This window comes from Falco rusticolus, chromosome 5, assembly GCF_015220075.1.
Source record: "Falco rusticolus isolate bFalRus1 chromosome 5, bFalRus1.pri, whole genome shotgun sequence".
Lineage (NCBI taxonomy): Eukaryota > Metazoa > Chordata > Aves > Falconiformes > Falconidae > Falco > Falco rusticolus.
The window spans coordinates 63,558,740-63,577,954 of NC_051191.1; the positions used below are offsets into that span (position 1 = coordinate 63,558,740).

Here is a 19,215-nt window from a genome sequence, read left to right on the forward strand (position 1 = left end):
GCATTGGCTGTTTTGCTATTTAAGTGCAGGTTACTTTGAAATAAGAATAGAATTGTTTGCATTTTTTCCCTGAAGAAAAGCTGTACCAAAACCTAATCTCCTTTCACACACAATGTAGGTGCCAGGAATCTGCATTTTCCCCACAGAAGAACGCTGTGGGAAAGACATGCCATACACATCTCCTGGGTTCATGGGAACTGGATGTAAAAACTGGAGGACCAGTTGAGAGATGCAGTAAAAAGATTGGCTTTATTCTGTTGTAGGAATATCCCTTTGACTGTGACCCTGCCGTTTTAGTCATGGTTTCTCTGGGGTACATCATGACTAACATCTCCCACTGTACATCCCTGACAGCAGAGGAAGTGCTGGCCTCCAAAGCAGTAACAGTGGTGAGTGCAGCCCTTTGTCTTCACCGGATATTTTCAGGGTAGCACAGAAAAAGCAGTCACATCTGGGACCATCACAAGGGGCCACTGGCAAAAATCCAGAGGCTCCATAGAAGCAGCAGACTGTGGATTTCGACGCCTTGGGCAGGATGTCTGTTTCCACAATGGCTGGGGAAGGAAGAAACATAAAGGGAGATGGTCTGATAAGAATATAGCCATGATAAAAAGACTCTGTTCAGGATTAATTTATTTTAGCAAGAAGAAAGGTGCCCACAGTAACTGGCTACAGACGTTAGTCTCTTGCCTCAGTGAAATGGGAACTGGCTACCCTTCAGGCAAAATTAAATGCTGGATTTTTAAAAGAGTACAAAAACAGACAGAGAGCAGAACAGATGTGAGAGACAGTGGGCTTGTCTCATTCATCCTGGGGTTTTGCAGAAAGTTGCTAAAACAATTTCCTCACCAATTTCAATGCTGGTGGCTCTGTCCTGCTTTCTCCTGGACAGAGGAAACTTAGCAGCTGCAAGCTGAAGATCTCTGCTTTCTGAAATCAAGCATCAATTCCATAATAAAAGCTACCAGCCTTTCACTTCAAAATTTGTTCTGCTGCCCTTGGATAGCTGGGAACATTCATGTTAGTGAGCAGTGGAGTAACTGACCCGCCTGTAAAGGGCTTTCCTAAAACTTTATAAAACACCACACCATGTGAACACTCCCCCCTTCTGGTTGCCAGCTGGTCTTGATGCCACCTCGGCTAAGGTTTTTACCGAGGGAAAACCAGAGATTTCAGAAGTAAAGCTTGAGGCTGGGATTCCCTACACAACGAGGCCATTCGCGTGACGAGGCATCACGTTCAACCTCCCAGCACCTGCCCGGGGCAAGCTGTCCCACCTGCCCTCTATTTTGGGTCGCTTTGCCTTTTCCAGACTTAGTGTTAGTTTGTGCATTCCTGTGTCACATGCCAGCAGTGACAGCTGTGATCGGGCGCTGCCCCCCACCGCGCTTGGACTCCCAAGTTCCCCCTCGGGCGGGCGGGAGCGCTGCAGGCTGTGCCATGAGCTCCTCCTGCTGGTACCAGCATCGCATGAACTGCCTCTGTTCAGGGCTCAAAAATAAAAACACAAGCTTTTGGGCATTCTTCTATACTCAAGAAACACATTTTAAAACGGAAACAGAAAATAAACTATCTTTTCTGAGAGTGATGTAAAGGCGTTCGTTCCTCACCGCTTGCAGATGTTGGCAAAGGGAATGAACACGTCCTTGACCCTCACATTGATTTTTCCCCCCCCATAAAAATCACAAGTTTCACCTTTTCTTCCTAGCAGAAGAAATACTTTTGATTGCTGCAGTTTCCACTCTTTTTATGACCTACAGTCAAAGAAATACATCCTTCCTAACCACTTACATCTGTTGGAAACAGCCTGCTCCATGCCGAGTCTGCAGGGCAGGAAGTGGGAAAGAGGAAGGAGAGTTATCCCTAATATTTTCTGAGACTGGGATGGACTAGATAGAATGGGAAATTCTATTCTGATCAAATATCTTGGGTAAAGATATTACAGAAAGCGAAAGTATAAATAATCCTGGCTCAAGGCTTTAACCGAATGAGGCACTGCACAGGCAGCTAGCATCCAGCAGCTGCTGCCCCAGAAAGGTCACGTTGCAAAGAACGAGCAGCAACACCTGAGTGAATGGAAAAAACTGTGAAAGAGAACAATACAGATTTTGCAGACGGCCAGTAGCAGTGGTCTCCACTACCCTTCTAGCTGGCCGTTAATAAATGGTATTTTGGCATTGTAGAGTATCTTCTGATCTCTTTATAACATGATGTTTCATAAATATATGAATATGTAAATAAATTCATAAATTAATTAATACGAATTCTTTACACACACTCTGCTAGCCAAACAGCAGAAACAAAATCTTGCTGTCGGATCTGCCTCTGCTCAGGGCCTTGCTGTCAAAAATGGACTTGACATACTTTAAAATTTTCAGAACGGGGCATCAGACACTGTTCATGGTGGGCTAGCAGAAAACTTTGTTAATCCTGCCCATTTTCAGTACATAGCCAAAATGTCTCAAGTCAGAACTATTGAACATCTTGCATTAGAAAGGCTCATTTTAGAAATGTGTTTGCCAGGGTATCCTTCTGATGACTTGGCATGGAATTGTACAATAGCTGATCTACATAACATCAGACAATCCACTTTTCCCCACTATCTTCAGCATCCCTTCCTTTTTTCCCTTTGCTGCTTTTACATGATCACTGTCTCTTATGCAGCACAAGAAGTGCAGACCATATGCTTCCAAAAACCCACTTTGCTCAGGTACTGTCACATGGAGAGAGAAGTGGATTACACCAGCGATCAGAGGCACAACCCAGCCCTGTGCCAGACTGCATTCCTGTGCAGACAGTATTTGCCTCGGCAGTCAATCCCCACTTCTGGGAAAAGCATGGATTCAACGAGCTGTGTACACATACACACAAATCGGGATCTTTTCTTCCGCAGACCTCTAAGATACCTTATGAACTAATAGTGATGCAGGTCCTATGTTTGAAAGTGATCTGTAAGTCCCTTGCCAAGCCTCTAAGAAAGAAAAGTTAACGCCATTTCAATTCCCAGCTATTGATGTTACTGATGATGATCTTGATAGTGCTGATTTGGAAGCCCTCTGGGCTGTTGAATGTTACTGGCTATTCTGAGGTATGGCAACCTTTGGGCTCACACTGCATCGTTAATTAGTAACTTTAAGATATCAATACCATTCAAGGAGACAGGAAAACCAGCTAGCAATAGTTGCACCCAGAAACACCCTCAAAGATGCAGAGAATTTGAAAAACGTAGAAATGGAAGGCCAGAGATATCTTAGCTTACATACAAGAATTACATCAGTGAAAAGGACTAAGCACTTCAATGCAGAAAAGCTGCAAAGTGTAGCCAAAAAAATTGTGAAGTAAAAAATAAAAACCCATACAGCACCCTAAAATGCCCAATAAGATTTTTGTTCCCTTCTTCTACAAAAACTAAAAATCTACAGAAATAACCTGTAAGATTTTTCAGACTTGTGATTTTTAACTTGGCATCAAACATGGGTTGCAAGAGAACACAAGCCTAAACATAAGACAGTAGTGAAATGGACTAAAAAAAAAAAAGCCATTAAAAAAATTAAAGTTACTAAATATTGTCCATTTCAGATTCTTTGCAGAACTAGCCAGTATCTAGATCCATTATAGTCCAATCTTCCTGGCAGCTGATAATTAAATTCAAGCAGAGAGATCCAGAGATCTTAAGTAATTCTCAAAGAGGTCACCTAGTTTAGATGTTTGGTTTAGATGGTTTTATAGAAAAGGAAATGTGCCTGTTTAGCCTCCTTCTGTCCTGTTACTACCCTGACTGAAACACTGATGAATCACTTCCCAGGCTAAGCTGCTACATTATCAGGTGACTGAAGCATTGGAGAAAGCTACATTCCACTCAATTTCATTCAAAGTAACAGCCGAGGAATGAAACACAGCAAAACGACAATGGCTTAGAAAAAGCTTTTCCAAAACTGCAAAACGGAGAGGTCTGCTTCATATTATGCCAGTGGTGTAAGTGAAAGACTGATTTGGAAAAGTAAGATTTCAATAATACTTTGAAATACTTAAAACTCAAGCTGACCCCAGGGGTTGCATTTATAAGGAGGTTTGGATACCTCTGTATTATTTTCTGGCCTGTCTATCACAGAAAGGTACTTAACCTCTCCAAACCCAACATCTTGTACAAAGGGTTAGGTCACCAGTCCAGGGAAGCACAGAACCTTCCCCAGCTGGAAGCAGTCCCCAGTGGGCAGTGGCTGGGGGATGGGAGCCTTCCTCTAAGGCTACTCTTTTTTTTCCAATACAAATTCAGAGTTTCACCTTTTCTTCCTAGCAGAAGATATAAATTTGAATGCTGCAGTTTCCACTCCTTTTATGATCTTGGTCTAGCTACTGCTTCTCCCCACACACAGGGGAAAGAGACGTCCATCTTTTAGGCCCCCACCACTTCCATGTTCTTCACCACATGGGCTGGCAGGATTTGAATACAATCAGGAAAGAAGTGAAAAGAACTTCTTCTCCACATGGGAGCTGGCATGTCAACCAGTCAAAATGGGAGAAATTCTGCCCTTTGCAGGTGTCTCAGTGATGCCTGCAGACCTCTGCTTCCCTCTCCTAAAGGACACCAGTTCCTCTGCTGAGTGGCCAATTACTCTGATCCTTGCTGCTCCCTTCCCTGCAAGTACACCCCAGAGGCCCTCATCACATTAGCAAAACAAAGGTTAAGATATAGCAGCACAATCCAAAGCCTTTCCATTAAATGGATTCCTGCACGGGAGAAAGCAGCTCCCAGGCAGCAGAAGGATGACCCTCGCACCAAGAGGCTGAGCTGGGAAGCACCGAGACAACCTTTTTTCCAGGAGAGCACTGGGAGTTCTGAATCATCAGTCGTCTTGACCAAGGATCCCAAAAGAACACACCGCAGCATCACCTGAAAACCCTTAGAAGCAGCGCCTACATATTCAGAGATCTGTCACTACATCAGCGGAGGCATTAATTTAGACATTAATGTCAGTGTGTGCATGTACAGCAGCTGTAGTTAGAAATTAAGGGTAGGATTGTAGCCAAGATGTGCAAACCTAAGCAGACTCTTCCCTCGAAAAAGAAAACCGGGGTGCTTCTAGCCAGAATCAACCCTGTTTTGGCCCTACTACTTGCAGCTATTTCCATCACCTGACAGTCCAAGTATCTCAGGTATTAAGCCCATTCAGTATAACCCCTCCATGCAGGTGAAACAGTGGAAAATCTAGCATTCCCGCAGCTAAAGAAGAAAAAGTTACCTCTCTTTATGTATGTGTAACAAAATTATTAGTAAAGATATTGCTTTAATCATAGTTATGGTAAAAATACTAATATTACTGGAGTTTTGGTAGCTTACATTCTGTAGTGTTTAAAATTATTTGAAATTAGAGACAACAGAAAAAATGGACAGAATAAACATACGTGTGTGTTAAGTATACACACACACTTGGTATTGTACTTGCCATGGTTGAAGACAGTTTTAGCATAAAAATAATAATAAGAAAATCTAGATCCTGTGGCCTGCTAAAGCATTTCTGATTCCCTCAGTTCTGTAATCTTGGGAATCATCCTCTTTTTGAAGTTGTGGTATTTTTAATGTACTCAACACATTAACCTCAGGGACTTTGCCTCGCTCCTACATCTCCTCCTAGACACTACATATATTTTGCATTCAATACATCCAAACAACATCCTTTTCCTCCTCACTTACTATAGTAAGTGATACTTAAAATGTACTGCAAAATAAGACAGCTACTTATGGCAACACTACTGAAAACAGCCTGTGAGCTACCAGTTCACAGCAGTGGCCCTGTACTGTGAGTACATAAGCCAGGCAAGGTTTGCATGGAGAGGAAAAGTCTTACATCTGAACCATGGGCGCTAAACACTGCAAGTATTTCCCACTCTCCAAATAAGTCTAATGCATCTCACTTCCCCTTACAAACCTCACTCATAGGGTTACTGTGGGGATGTATAACATGAAATCTTTCTGCTTTCAGTACAAGCTCAACTCCTTTAAGTGAAATCATCTTAATATTGAAGAAAATGGATCAACAGAACCAGTGCCTAAAATGATTTCACGTAGCCACAGAAGACGTATGTTATACAATGCTTTTGCATTTTCCCAAAGCATCACTAATACCTCTTCTCGGAGCTGTGCAAAAGCCTGGGAAGAAAGACATCGTTCAGAAGCCACATCCAATTTAATGCTTGGTCACCCTCCCAGGATTACGGCAATTCAGCATCACTTGTGGTGCTTAGTTTTATGACAGGCACAGCTGCCCAGCGGCCTCTGGAATATGATCAACTCATTTTGCAGTAGCGCACTGCACAGCTCACAGATTCTTCTCCTCCCTCTCACTGGAGCTGGGCTGAGTACAGATGAATTTAGGAGTAAAAGGGTTCCTCTCAATGCTAATTTCATCCGAGTCACCCAGGTCTGGCACTGCTTTTAGGACACTTGGCAAGGTAAATACGCTTTTTGAATGCTTTCCTCCTTCAATAGGTGTAACTCGGTGGGAACACAGAGGTTAGCTGTCACGTGAGGCACAGCACTTTAACCACATTGGAAGAACTCTGTTCAGGAACCATCACATGATGGCATTCAACAGAATCTCTACGAGTGCCGGTTGAGCACAGGAAAATCCTTACTGGGCCAGACCTGTAATGGATCTATTCAAAGATCTTTTGTAAAAAAGTAAAACCTCCGTAACTAGAAATCAACAACTTAAGAATGAAGCACATGATTTAGTATTTTTTTCAAATTCATACCAGTCTGAAAAAGCCGCTTAGTTGAACCACATTTTCACAGCCCAAATTCTATTTCGGGAGATCAGAGTAGCAGTTTCTAGTTTTGTTGGCTTTTAGTTTTACTGAAACAAAGCGCCAGCTTGCATCTTTACACTTACCAGCAAAGTGTATGACTCAAGGGCAAATGTTTCTTCCAGATAAATACCACATTCTCCAAGTACGGGTGGGAACTTTACTCACACCCATTGCAGCAAATAAAACATTACTTACAGGAAACGAACTTTGGGGCAAAGCATCACAAACAAGCAGACTCTTTGTATACTGTTCTTTTAGTTGACTTACATGATCCAAAGTAGAGTATTTTTTCCAAGACCAAAGCAAATACAGCAGGAGCAGTACAGATAAATAGATCTATTAAGCCAAACACAATTCTTCAAAAATTTGCAGTACTTATTCTAATGACTGAATATAATTGGCTTCAGAGAAATCAGACCTTAGTCTAGACAAAGCAAACTGTCCTATTAGCCGCCTGTTAGGTGGAATACTATGAGCTCTGGCAATGAGAGACTTTATTCACTGTCTTTATCACCCAGCTATTTCTTCTGCAGGTGAAGACTTTAGTCATTGACCACTGTAGAAACAAAGGCATTTAAAATTCCTGGCTGTATCAGAATGAGTAACAATAACATTCTGGTTTTACAGTTTCAGTCTTCATTCACTTTTGGCTTGAGACAGTTTACATTACTTACCAGCAGTAAAAGCGTAATTTCAAGGGCTCCCAGGAGAAATACTTCTATACAAAAAAAGTTTCTATAGAAACCAACACTCAGCATGATTGACTTCGTATTAATTCTACTACTTAGGTTTCCATCATCAATCCAAAGTTATATCTAAACAAAACAAACAAGAAAAGATTTGGTTGAATCTGTTAACTAATGAGCCACCACCACAATAGCTTCACAACTTAAGCAGGTCATGACAAGTCCTCAAGACAGAGAGTTGACCTTCACTAAATGGACACAAACCCAAGTTTGTAGGCACTTTACAAGGGGGTACTCTACCTCAAATGCAGTAGAAGACTGTTGATTAAGAAAAAAAAAAAACAAAAACCCAAACCAAAAAGAAAGAAACAAACCCAACAACTTTAGTCTTCAAATACCAAGAATATCTTGCCCATTCCCTGACTTTAGAAATTCGATTCTTTTGTCTCAATTTGGTAGCCTTGAAATCTTCAAAATACGTCTGTCCATTAGGGAAGAACAATCCTCCTCAAATAGAAAAGTAAGAAACCAGGAACTGACTTTTAATGGAAATATGGCTCCAGGTGCTCAAGGCTATCCAGTAGCATGTAAAGAAGCACTTTTGAGATATTTCACACATTTTCCAGTGTATTATCCTACCAATTATGCACCAAAAAGCAGTCACAGAGGAAAGCTCTGGAGCATAGCTTGCAAAACAAAAGGACAAATAGTAAAGGTGCTTATATAGGTTTTTATATGGGTATGAAACTTGTATTTGTGGCCCACTGAGGTGCCCTCAAGTCTATCGCTTTCTTTTAAGACCAAAACATTGGTATGAGCAAGTTCAGCGTGACAAACCCAGATGAGTGAGTCTGATGGAAATGCATAGGTTGTAGCATTGCTCTTCAATCACAGTGATCAAGACTTTTTCAAAATATGTGGTTGCTCTAATAGAAAAACAGCTCTTTCAGATCTTTGGCAAATCTTTGGCTAACCAAATTTAGAATTAGTTTTAACACATTAATTGAAAAGATGTAAAGGCATGTCAAAATACAGCAGGAACTGATTTCTGGACATATGAATATTTAATCTTTCCCCCCTGTACTTAAATAATTATTTTTCCTCACTATTTCTTACTCCACTCAAAACTTGTTTTTGAAACAGCACAGAAGTTTCTGCCACCAAAATCTACAACACTACCATGTTTTAAACTTCAGGCCACAGAACTTTTTTGTTGGGGCTTTTTAACTATTCCCATCTTATACTCAAGCAGTACATGGTTTCACGAGATCAGCATTCTTGGTTTTTGCCTGTAAAGCACCTGGCACAATGAAGTCCTGTCTCCGAACAGATCTCCTACTTATTACAGTCAACCATAAATTCTCTGTAAACTAAAAGCCAGGCTAAGTAGTAAACTTGAGCAGCTGCAGAGGATGCTCAAATCAAACACTTTTTGACACCTGGTTCTTCCAATGCCACTGCTGTATCATTTATCTAAGGTTCTCATAAAATGACCGTCAGTGGAACCTAAGGATCTGCCCATCACAGCACTGAGGCAGTTCAGTAGCGTGGACTACTATCTGCAGAAGAAAATGCATTACGTGAAGTTGGAGTGCAACACAGTAATGCTTCCATTACCCCCAAGTAGAGTACCCACATGCAAACTCTGTACTGCCATAGGGAGTTAAAACAGGGAACGCTGACAGCTGTAAACTAGATGATGACATGCATTTAAAGAAATCAGAAAAGAAGTCATCCAGGATGTAAGCAAGTATGACAAAGTACATGGAAGCGTGAAAGAGAAAGCTCTTCTTCCAGAAACTGCATACACTTAAAGGAAAAATAAAAGTAATTTAAAAAAAATAATCAAGATATGAGTCAGTCATCAGTAGCATGAGACAAACCTGAACAAAAAACAAGAACAAGAACATGAAAATACCATTTGACACCCTTCTTGCAGTTCTAGATCTGCTAATATGATCAATCACAAACACTTCCACCACCCTTTTATATCAGGATTCAAAACGAGTATTCACATCTTCACAAAATGCATTTAGTTGCCATAAAACATACTTGGATTGAAATGAGATTTGCACTTTGAAAAATAAAAGAAAAAGTACAAGAATATTCCCTCTCACATTTCTCCAGAAAATGTCTTCTTTAAAATGCACAGAGATTGGACCTACAAAAGCATTTTTCTCCTCATGATATTCTGTACAGTTTTCTGTATTTACATGGGAACAAATGAGCATAAGCCTGGAGAAATTAAACACTTTAGAGTGCTAAAATCAAAACATAGGCAATACAATTTTTTAATTTCAGTATTTTAAAGTACAGAGTGGAAACTATGAATATCAAATACAAATTTAAACAAAACCACTTGTCCTCCCCTAGAATAATCAATGTGAACTACTTATAGAAACTTACAAATTTAAAGTAAAATCAAAACAAAATAAATACTGTACATACACTTTCCCTGCCTGCAGGCAAAAGAGGATGGGAAATACTGTTATGAATTGAAAAAAAATGCTCTTAAAGCTGCAGCATCCCATTTCCCAGCCAAATACTTAACACAGTAGTGCGTTTCTGTAAAAAGGAAGACACACATACACCGACCCCTACTGAGCAGACAAGCTAATATTTTCAGAGACATTAGAAAGAAAGATAGAAATTAGACTATGAGTAGAAAAAGGAGAGGAAAAGACAAACGGGCCAGCAAAACATTACTACAAAACTAGTAAATATAGCCAAGAACTAGCCCCTTTCTTTTTTTCTTTTTTTTTCAAATTTCATGGTTTTTTTTAAAAAAAAGATTCACCAAAGCATTGGCAGCAATAGACATTTCCCAGCAGAAGTGACAATACATATCAATATAATCTCTTAAAAGTGATCCCTTTCATTCCCTTCCCAAAGCATGAAACTCTTATGGCTTAATTTATATTAAAAGTAGAAAAAGTCTTTTTTTCCAAATAGAAATGCAGTCTATGAAGAACATGCATTTCCTTATCAGTGCTACTTATATTTCCCATCCACTGCATGATTTATCACTCACACGCTCCCACAAATAGGGTGCTTTTTGTTGGGGTGGGTTTTTTTTGTTGGGTTTTTATTTTTTGGAAAAATGGATGTTGCAGCTTTTAATCTTGTTTAACCGCAAATAGTAAGGCCCTTGGTTCCATTTATATTTCTTCTGTGAAAGAGTAGCTCTGGGCTCACTCAACCCCAGAGCTACAAACAGCTTTTAATGGAAGTATTACATGAATGAAACTCTGGAAAGACACTGATCTGGGGGGTCATGGTGGGGGTCTGAAGGGATAGATGAACATGTGGAGCCTGAACAGGGCACTAGTTATAGGCTTGTAGTACCATGTCGTTCTAGCTTCGGTTCTGCTCAGTCTCCACAATTCCCAAAAAGGGGGTAGAAAGATTCACACCAGCTCTGACTCCAAAACCCTGCAAAAATTTTCAACATTTACAGTTTAAAGGCCTTATGAATGAAGGTAGCTTTTGCCACATAGCAAAGCTGAAGCTTCTAAAATGTGATGACACTGTGCTCTTATCTCTCTACTAAAGATAATGCAAGCACTTCAACCACCAAAAAAACCAAAACCCCCAAATGGCCCATGTGATCAGAAAGCAACAATTTTAACTCAACATCTAACCCTTTCAAAATTGTCTTTAAGAATGGATTCATGTAGAGTATTATAGGTTGCATAGGTAATCTACCTCAGAGGTCAACAAAGGCTACCTTGTAGCCAGGGTTTATTAGCAAGTATAGTAGAAGAAGAAAAGGGAAAGTTGCTGGAAGAGTCTTTGATATAGTTTCTAGGTGGCCTTTCCATTTTCATGCTTGTTTCTTTTTTTTTTTCTCCAATTGCAGGAACGTGAGAACTTAGAGAATGGGAAAACCCCTACAATATTTCCTACTGTTCTGTGTAAAAAAAAAAATAAAATATTAAGTTTTATGCCAAATCCAAGTTCTCTGACTTTTCAAAAAAGATTATCCTTGAAAACGAGTTACCATAGTGGGCTTAATTCTCTTTGTTGTCCAGTCAGTGTTCCCTACTCCCTCCCTCTTCCACCCCAAGTGAAACAGCAAGAAAAAAAATAGGGCTTTTTCTCTCCACTACAACAACACAAGGTTCAGTCCATCTACAGAAAGATTGGTGCAGTAGTGTTTTCATCTAAATTTATCCCTACATACAAGTACACAAAACAAGTGAGGTCACTACATCCTCTTCATGAGCTACCAGGAGACTTTTTTCTTCTTTTTTCCCCCATTTTTTTTCTTTTTTTTTTTTTCTTTTTTTTTTTGTTTAATACTGCTCATCATGGCAATTTCTTTTGTGTTACTTATTCTGAGGTGGAACATCAGAATTAACTTCTGCTGGAAGCATGGATATCTGAAGAAAATGGGAATGAACCTTGCCTGTTGACAGCCTGTGAAGAGACTATTACATAAATTCATGACAGTGGAGAGCCACTTTGAAAAAAAAGGTAGAAAACAGAGTAGTGAAAGAATAAAATCAAGAAGAAATAATATATATGGGTCCAGCCACATCTGTGTTCAAACTGTAACATACAGATAAATAATGCAGATGGTCAGAAAAGAGACTTTGTATAAGCCAGTTACGGGTACAAGAAAGCATACTCCATATTTTCAAATTCCTTACTCCAGATTCTATTCTGGCATACTTCTATTTCAGATAAGTATTCTTAAAAAACTGCCTTTAAGGAGAGCGAGCTCATTCTTCATTCTGTTCTGAATCTGATTCCGGCCCTAAACTGAATTTTTCTTTTCTTAAAAATTATACAGCCAGCAAGAAGGAAACAGTTTGGTTCAATACGCTAAAGCTAAAACAGTTTCCAAAGCCTGGCAGGCATTAATCCATTTGCTCAAGCGTAAGCACAGAGAATATTTATATGGATATATAATTTTACCTAATATTGACAACATGGTTTATTTCTTTGACTTACTTTGGTGAGAACATATTAAAGACAGTTAAAATATTCTCTTTTAATTATTTCCACCTGGAAAACATAGCACCTGAGAACAGCAAGTACTCCTAGTGACTTTCAGCACCTGTAGAGTACCTCTTAGCTTATCTTCTGCTTTTTAGAAATCCTGTTACCTCCGTTCCCAATAGTCTAAACAAGGCTAATAGCTTGCAGTAAATTAAAAAAACCCCAACAAATCAAAACAGACTCAAAACACACTTTTGTGAAACCATAATTAGAAAACAAAAAAAGGTTAAAAAAATTCACCCATAAGCACACACACAAAAAACTATAAAGTCAAGAAGTTACAGTTTTTAAGCTCCAGAGAAAGTAAAGACATGAAAGCTACCTGACTTACTTGCAATCGCATTATGTTTTGATGTTTCTCAGTTCAGAAACAGGATAACATAATGCTAAATAGCTCTGACCCTGCAACAATCAAAAACACTTGACATCAGAACTACTTCCATAAATTTGTAAAGGCATTCATCATCTAGCCTAGATAAAATAACTCTGCACAAATGTTCTAGAAAGTCCAACTGAGTTTGTTTTTAAACCACAACAAGAGAAAACAATTCCAGTATAGAATATGGAGGAAGGAAAGACTGGTATGGAAAGTTAAATCAATTCAATGACTTGGAGAACTATGCCTGAGTATTTTTACTCTTAGCAACCAAAAAATAAACCCCAAACAACCAACAATATTGTTGTCACCAGCATATTAATGTTTACATTTTGGCTGGACCCTACAAAATGCCCTTTTTCCAGAATCAAGTAAAAGTATTCCCCTTTCCGCCTTCATCCCCAGCCCCCAAAAGTTAAATATTTAATTTTATATTACAGAAAAATACAAATTTTAAATCAAAAGTATTTACAATAATTCAGAATTGGCATTTGCTATCAGCTCAGTATGAAGCCTGACACAAATGAGCATTCTGATACCAGTAAGCTACTTTAATGCTTATATATGCACCAGTTAAGACTTTTAATTGGCTGTTTCACCCAGCTTTGAAAGCAACACACATTCTCCTGCCTTCCTGACTCTTCAGTAAAATGTGTTTGAAGTACAATAATAATATTTTAATGCTTCTTCCATGCTACATTAAGTAGTACGCCAAATCTTAAGACTGCAATGTATATCTTATGAGTTACTTCAGAGTAATTATTCTGAAGAAACATTTATCTTAACTGATGTCCCCGTTCCTCCAAAAAGATACGTTTGCCTCCTTTGTACCAACTCTTAAGTAACCTGTACAAATACAATTTCAGGGAGTCTTTTTACAGAAGAAAATCATCACAGACAGATCATCAGAAGGAAAAGTATGCTCTCCAATTTGGAGGAAAGGGGTGCAGTTTAAAACAAGTTAGCTACTGGACTGACATAAGAAGATTCTTCTGTCTTTAGGAGTCTCTTTAGTTCATCAAATAAATAAATCTGTATTAAAGAGGACAGGTCAAAAAATAATCAAGCTGGCAGAGAATATGCAACTTGCAAGTCAACAGAAGCCCAGCCAACAGCTTACAAAAAGCAGGGAAAAAAAATAAGATTCCATATGCCTTAATTTAAAAAATAATTAATAATGCATCTCACCCCTATGTAAGACTACAACCTGAATACCAAATTTAGGAGTCCAGACTAATCACAATTAATGTGGCTCTCCACTGCACCAAACATACATTATCAAAACAATTAAAAACTTTCACATTCTTAAATCTAAATTAATAACTCACAAAAAAAGCCTTCCAAATAAATAGGTTTCTTAAATGAATTTAAAAGTTGTCAAAATCTATCAGAAATAAATTATTGATAAACCACCTTCATCATCTTCCTCTCATTAATTAGGTCAGAAACTACCAGCAACAAATGATATTCAAGCCCTGACGAGAGACTGTTTCTCACAGTCCATGTCTCTCTGAAGATTTCCCCATTCCCATATGGTTATTGCTGAGCAGGTGTGGCACAGTGAAAATGCAGCATTGGGTTGGTTTTTTTTTTTTGTTGTTTTTTTTTTTTTTTTTCCTCGTTTTTGTTCATCAGGCAGTGTTTTATATGGTACATGCAAGTCTGCTTCAAGCAGAGGAATAACAGCAGCTCCAGGCTCTGTTGACCTCAATACTGGTCTGTGTAGGAAAGACAGCAGTAGTAGAAGTAGCAGCTACATTAAACAAAGAAGCGTGCATGGCCATTTCGGTTCAGCTTCAAGATCTTCCCAAGGCGCTGCTTAGCAGTTGCCATTCCTTTCTTTGGACGTTTGCCTGAAAAATGAAATCAAGTACTTCAATCAAGAATTTCAGAACAAATTTTTATCACTATAGAACAAAGATGAAACCTGGTTTTCAAGCTGAAGTGGGCAAAATTTTCACCCTAATCAGCTCAAAAAGAAGTGCCAACAAATGGGGAATCAGAATTGTCAAAATCCAAGGATTGTTTTCTATAAACTCTGGCCAGCATTACCATAAATAAAGCGATTCTATTATTTACAAATGTTTGCAGTCTAGGGAAAGGCAGTGGGTGTGGTAAGGGAGAGCCTAAATTGAGCTTCCTGAATTTTGCTCAAGTTATTCCCTCTAGTAAATTATCGAAAACACACTAGAAATTAAAAACGGAACAAGTATGATCATCAGACTATTTTTTGAAGTGTTACAGACTTTAAACCTTCACTTTGATAAACAAAACTGATTCAGGCCGGTGTTTCAGACTACAGTTGTCGTTCTGTTCCCTGTAATAAATGCAAAACAGATAAATATGCAGAGGTGCAACAGTAACTACGGAAGTTTCACCTGGCCACACATCCAGTTAGATTTCTCTCAATTCCACCTCCACACATTCTGAGCCAAAACTTGTGTGTCCACATTTTATGTTTTCACTCAGGGTCTAAGCCTGTCCTTTTTTAAGTTTCTGTATCTAGCAAGAGGACAGAGATAAACATTACCTTTTGTCGCCTGGTTGCTGATAGGGGGTGGATTTGATGCTGGCCTCTTTGTTGGATGAAGTGGTACAGACAAGGATGTTTCACCATAGGGCCTATCAGGGCTAAGGCTGCCGTCACTCAGCCGACATTCTCCTTGAATTAGATTGGAGTCTCGAGTGTACTTGCCATGCTGAAAACTCAAGCTGTTGTTGTGGATTATACTTCTGTTTTCCTGAACCTTATGATTGGCTTCTGATGCACACTCTTTCTTGATATATTTTTGAGTTTTACTGGTATCCTAGTATGGAAATGAGGAGAAGAAAAAACGTGGAAGTTAATACCTTCTGGCTACAACTTCACTCGAGTTTTTCTGATTAAACTACCGTATCTTTGAAAAAGATACTGCAGTTCCACCGGTGTCTGACCACTTAATGATTCCATCATTTCTTTTAATACAGATACCTCTTAAAAATAAGATACGCTATAGTATCTCTATGCAAGCTTTTCCATATGCACTTAAGGGCAATGCCACAGATTAATTACACATACTAGTGTATTCAATTTTTCTACTTTTTGGGTTTAGTTTTAAGTGATCAAAACAAATACAATTGCTCTTGATTAAACTAGCCATTACAGCAAACTATACCATAAACATTGATTAACTACCTGAAAACAAATCGCTTATTAATATTCAGCTGGTGAGAGAACAAATGCTAAACTGGGAATTACAAACTAAGAAGTATCATGTAGTTAGATATTCTTACCAAAAAAAATCCAAAACCACTTCAAAGCATGCAGTTAAAATACAGCTATTAAATAGCTCTTTTCTAATACTTCAAATACAGATAAGTTTAGAAATACTGAAAATGTTCAGTGTAAGACACACAACCTTTCATTTATATATTCCTTGCTGGATTCCACCTGGACATCAGAAAGCAAAAATATTCCTACCTGCTCACTGTTGAAAGGTTGTATCAGTTTGGCAGTGCCAATTTCCTAAGCAAGTATCTTTACTATAAATACTATCAACAGGTTCCACTTGTTCTGAAGCTCTGGTTGGGAAACAATGAATAAATAATAGAGTGCTTCCCCAGTTCAACTGAATGTAAATTCACACTTCTTTTACAAAGTATTTTTTTTTATTTTTCAAGATACTGCCCTGAGCTTCTTAATACTAGCTACTATGACAGAAGAGAGTTTGAAAGGAAAACTCAAAACAACAACAATGAAGATAAGCATGATAAAAATATATATTCAGCCACCAGAACCAGAAGTATCTATTATTAGATATGCAGAGTGTCCACCTGTCCACCATGCTTGCTGACTTAAAATTTCATTATCTCTTTTTCCTACAAAAATGTGTTCAAAATGTTTAAAGTATTGCTTTACCTGAGGGGTAATCCTCGAAGCTTCATTCAGGTGTCTAGTCCATCCCGAAGTCCCCAAGTCTCCTTCTTCTTCCTTCATGGACCTACCTAAAGAGAAGTTCAACAAGCTTGAATTTATATTTCTAGTTATTGATTTTCAAAGTTAATTATGCATTTGAACGATTTTAAAATTAAAACAAGAAAGAAAGGAAAAATACAATGGAAAATATTTCCTAGATACAAAAAAAAGTTGTCAGAGCTTCTTGGTTCTACACACTAAATTGGGAAAACAATCCCACAGTACATGCTCTTTCTCATCTCTCTCCCATCCCACAGGGTAGGAGGAGAGAACAAGTGGCCATGTGGGTGCTTAGCTGCTGGCCCGAGTCAAACCAACACAATTTAGAGAACTGGATATTACGTTTTTCATAAAGTTACAAAGATAGAAAGGCACTGTATGTATCTGTGTAGTCTGCTGGTTAGGGGGTTTTGGTGGCGGTGGTGGTTTTATTTATCTGTTTGGCTGGTGGCTTTTAAAGACATACAGCTTCAATTACCAGAACACATCCATGTTGTGGGAATTTCCTGGATTCCCATTATCCATGTAAAGAAAAATCAACATACTATTACTTCTTTGAATTAGCACCCTATTTGTTGGTGGAGTTCCATTTGTTTCACATCAAAGCTATAATCCTCTTCCATTTCCTTCTCAAGCAAAGAATTTTCAAACATAATGACTCTCCATTCTAAGAAGTGGTTTTGATTCCTTTGAGAGGATTAGCGTTAATGTTCTGCTGTCATTCCCAGAACACATTGAACAGATGTCTATTTTCCACAGACATCAAAATGCCACTGAAAAAAAAATTACCTCTGAATTCTCCTCTTCAAGATTAGAATCTCCTTTAATGCACTGCCTTCATAGCAGAATTTCAGGAGTAAAGCCAAATATGCCTTCCAAAGACACATGAAAAATCACCAAGCAGATTCCTATGGATATCTAACACACATGCCATGAAAGCTGCAACCGTGAAGGTTCTGTCAATCTTTTCTGAAGATTACTTTCAATAAAGAGACTATGCTTTCAATCTAGCCATAACTTTGCCACTCTTGTAAGGGTGCCACAAAACTTTTAGATGGCAGTATTTAAAAGATGTATTCTGATGACATTTCAAGCTAAGTTTGTTTCAGTTTTCAGAAGCAACAGTTACTATTTATAGAAAAAAACCCCAACAAACCACAAACCCGAAGAATACACCTTCTCAAATGTCAAATCTAAAAATGTAACTTTAAGTGTTTATTCTGAGCAGTCTGTCCACGAGCAGGGAGTAGAAGTGTCATTAGTTCAGATACCTACCACATTCTACTGTTTTGTGGCTCTGAGATGGCTGTCTGTCTTTATGCCGACTCCTGGGGTAGCTTCTGTGTTCCTGAAGAGAGGTTCTTTTATCTGTGCAGTCTGTGCTTTGAGTATGACCTGGTAAACATGTAGTATAGTGCAATCCTGCCATAGAAAGCATGCCCTGAATAGCTTCTTCTTCTGTACTTGTCGAGGTAGGACATTCCCTAGAAAAATAAAGGGGTATTAAGCAGTTTAAAACAGAACCCTAAATTTCTCTGAAGAAATTATTTTGACACTGTTACAAAGCATAAACATAAATATGTGCAAAAAGGTTTAAGTTTATAAACAAATGCCCGCTATGTGCTTACTTTTTACTGGGAGTTTCGTTTCTGGATGGCTTCTGGGTATTTTGACAAAAGTCTCTCATGACCTTAGAGTCCTCTTTGAAATTGGATGTTACTTCCTGTTTCTCTTCATCACCTGAGCTTTCCGACTCCTCTGTGGAGGAATCCTTCTGCTGAAACAAGACAAAGAAGTATGCAGAATGGTCACCACACCTTCTAAATAGAGATGCTACCTTAATTCATGCTATGTAAAAAATTCAGAAGCATCCAGGTCCAACTTATATATATATATATGTGTGTATACATATAGTATTCATAATGCGGTTAATGTGAATATAGCATCTGAGATGCTATACATCCAAATTTTGTAACATTGATGAGTACATGCTCCAGCAATACAGAAAGAGCATCTCAGAAATGCATTTTCCTACAGAAAACATTACACACATTAAACCATGCACAAATCATTGTATTATCTTTAATGACAGCACTGATTAATCTGATCTTTAATATTCAAAGTCGAGTGGGAAAAAATGGAAGTATGGTTCCAAGCAGCTGCCAGAATTGATGCTTATTACAAATAAGGGGACACATCCTGCCCAAGGAACTGTTTCTGGTTCTTGCTCTCACGAAAGGTAACTTTTAGCAGCAGCATCTCTCTGGTGACAGAAGCTCTCAGGTAAATCCAGAACACAGCAGGAACACAAACACAACAGCTGTTGCCTCTCTTACAGTGGCACAGCCTCATTTCATCAATGAAAGGGCTTTTCAGCTCCTGCT

General features: G+C 38.7%; 1 protein-coding gene across 2 annotated transcripts in view; it reads right to left on the reverse strand.

Annotated features, from left to right (window-relative positions):
- Nucleotides 1-8,471: 8,471 nt before the first annotated feature.
- Nucleotides 8,472-19,215, reverse strand: part of KDM7A (lysine demethylase 7A) — a 70,414-nt gene continuing 59,670 nt past the window's right edge. The window contains exons 16-20 of one of the 2 annotated variants that reach the window (XM_037387681.1): nt 18,460-18,605; nt 18,107-18,315; nt 16,775-16,860; nt 15,407-15,683; nt 8,472-14,729 (exon numbers count right to left, since the gene is read on the reverse strand). In XM_037387681.1, the coding sequence (XP_037243578.1) occupies nt 14,635-14,729; nt 15,407-15,683; nt 16,775-16,860; nt 18,107-18,315; nt 18,460-18,605 (813 nt within the window). In that variant the 3' untranslated portion in view covers nt 8,472-14,634. Of the gene's footprint in view, nt 14,730-15,406; nt 15,684-16,774; nt 16,861-18,106; nt 18,316-18,459; nt 18,609-19,215 lie in introns of both variants that reach the window. The other variant, XM_037387680.1, reaches the window with a different exon arrangement.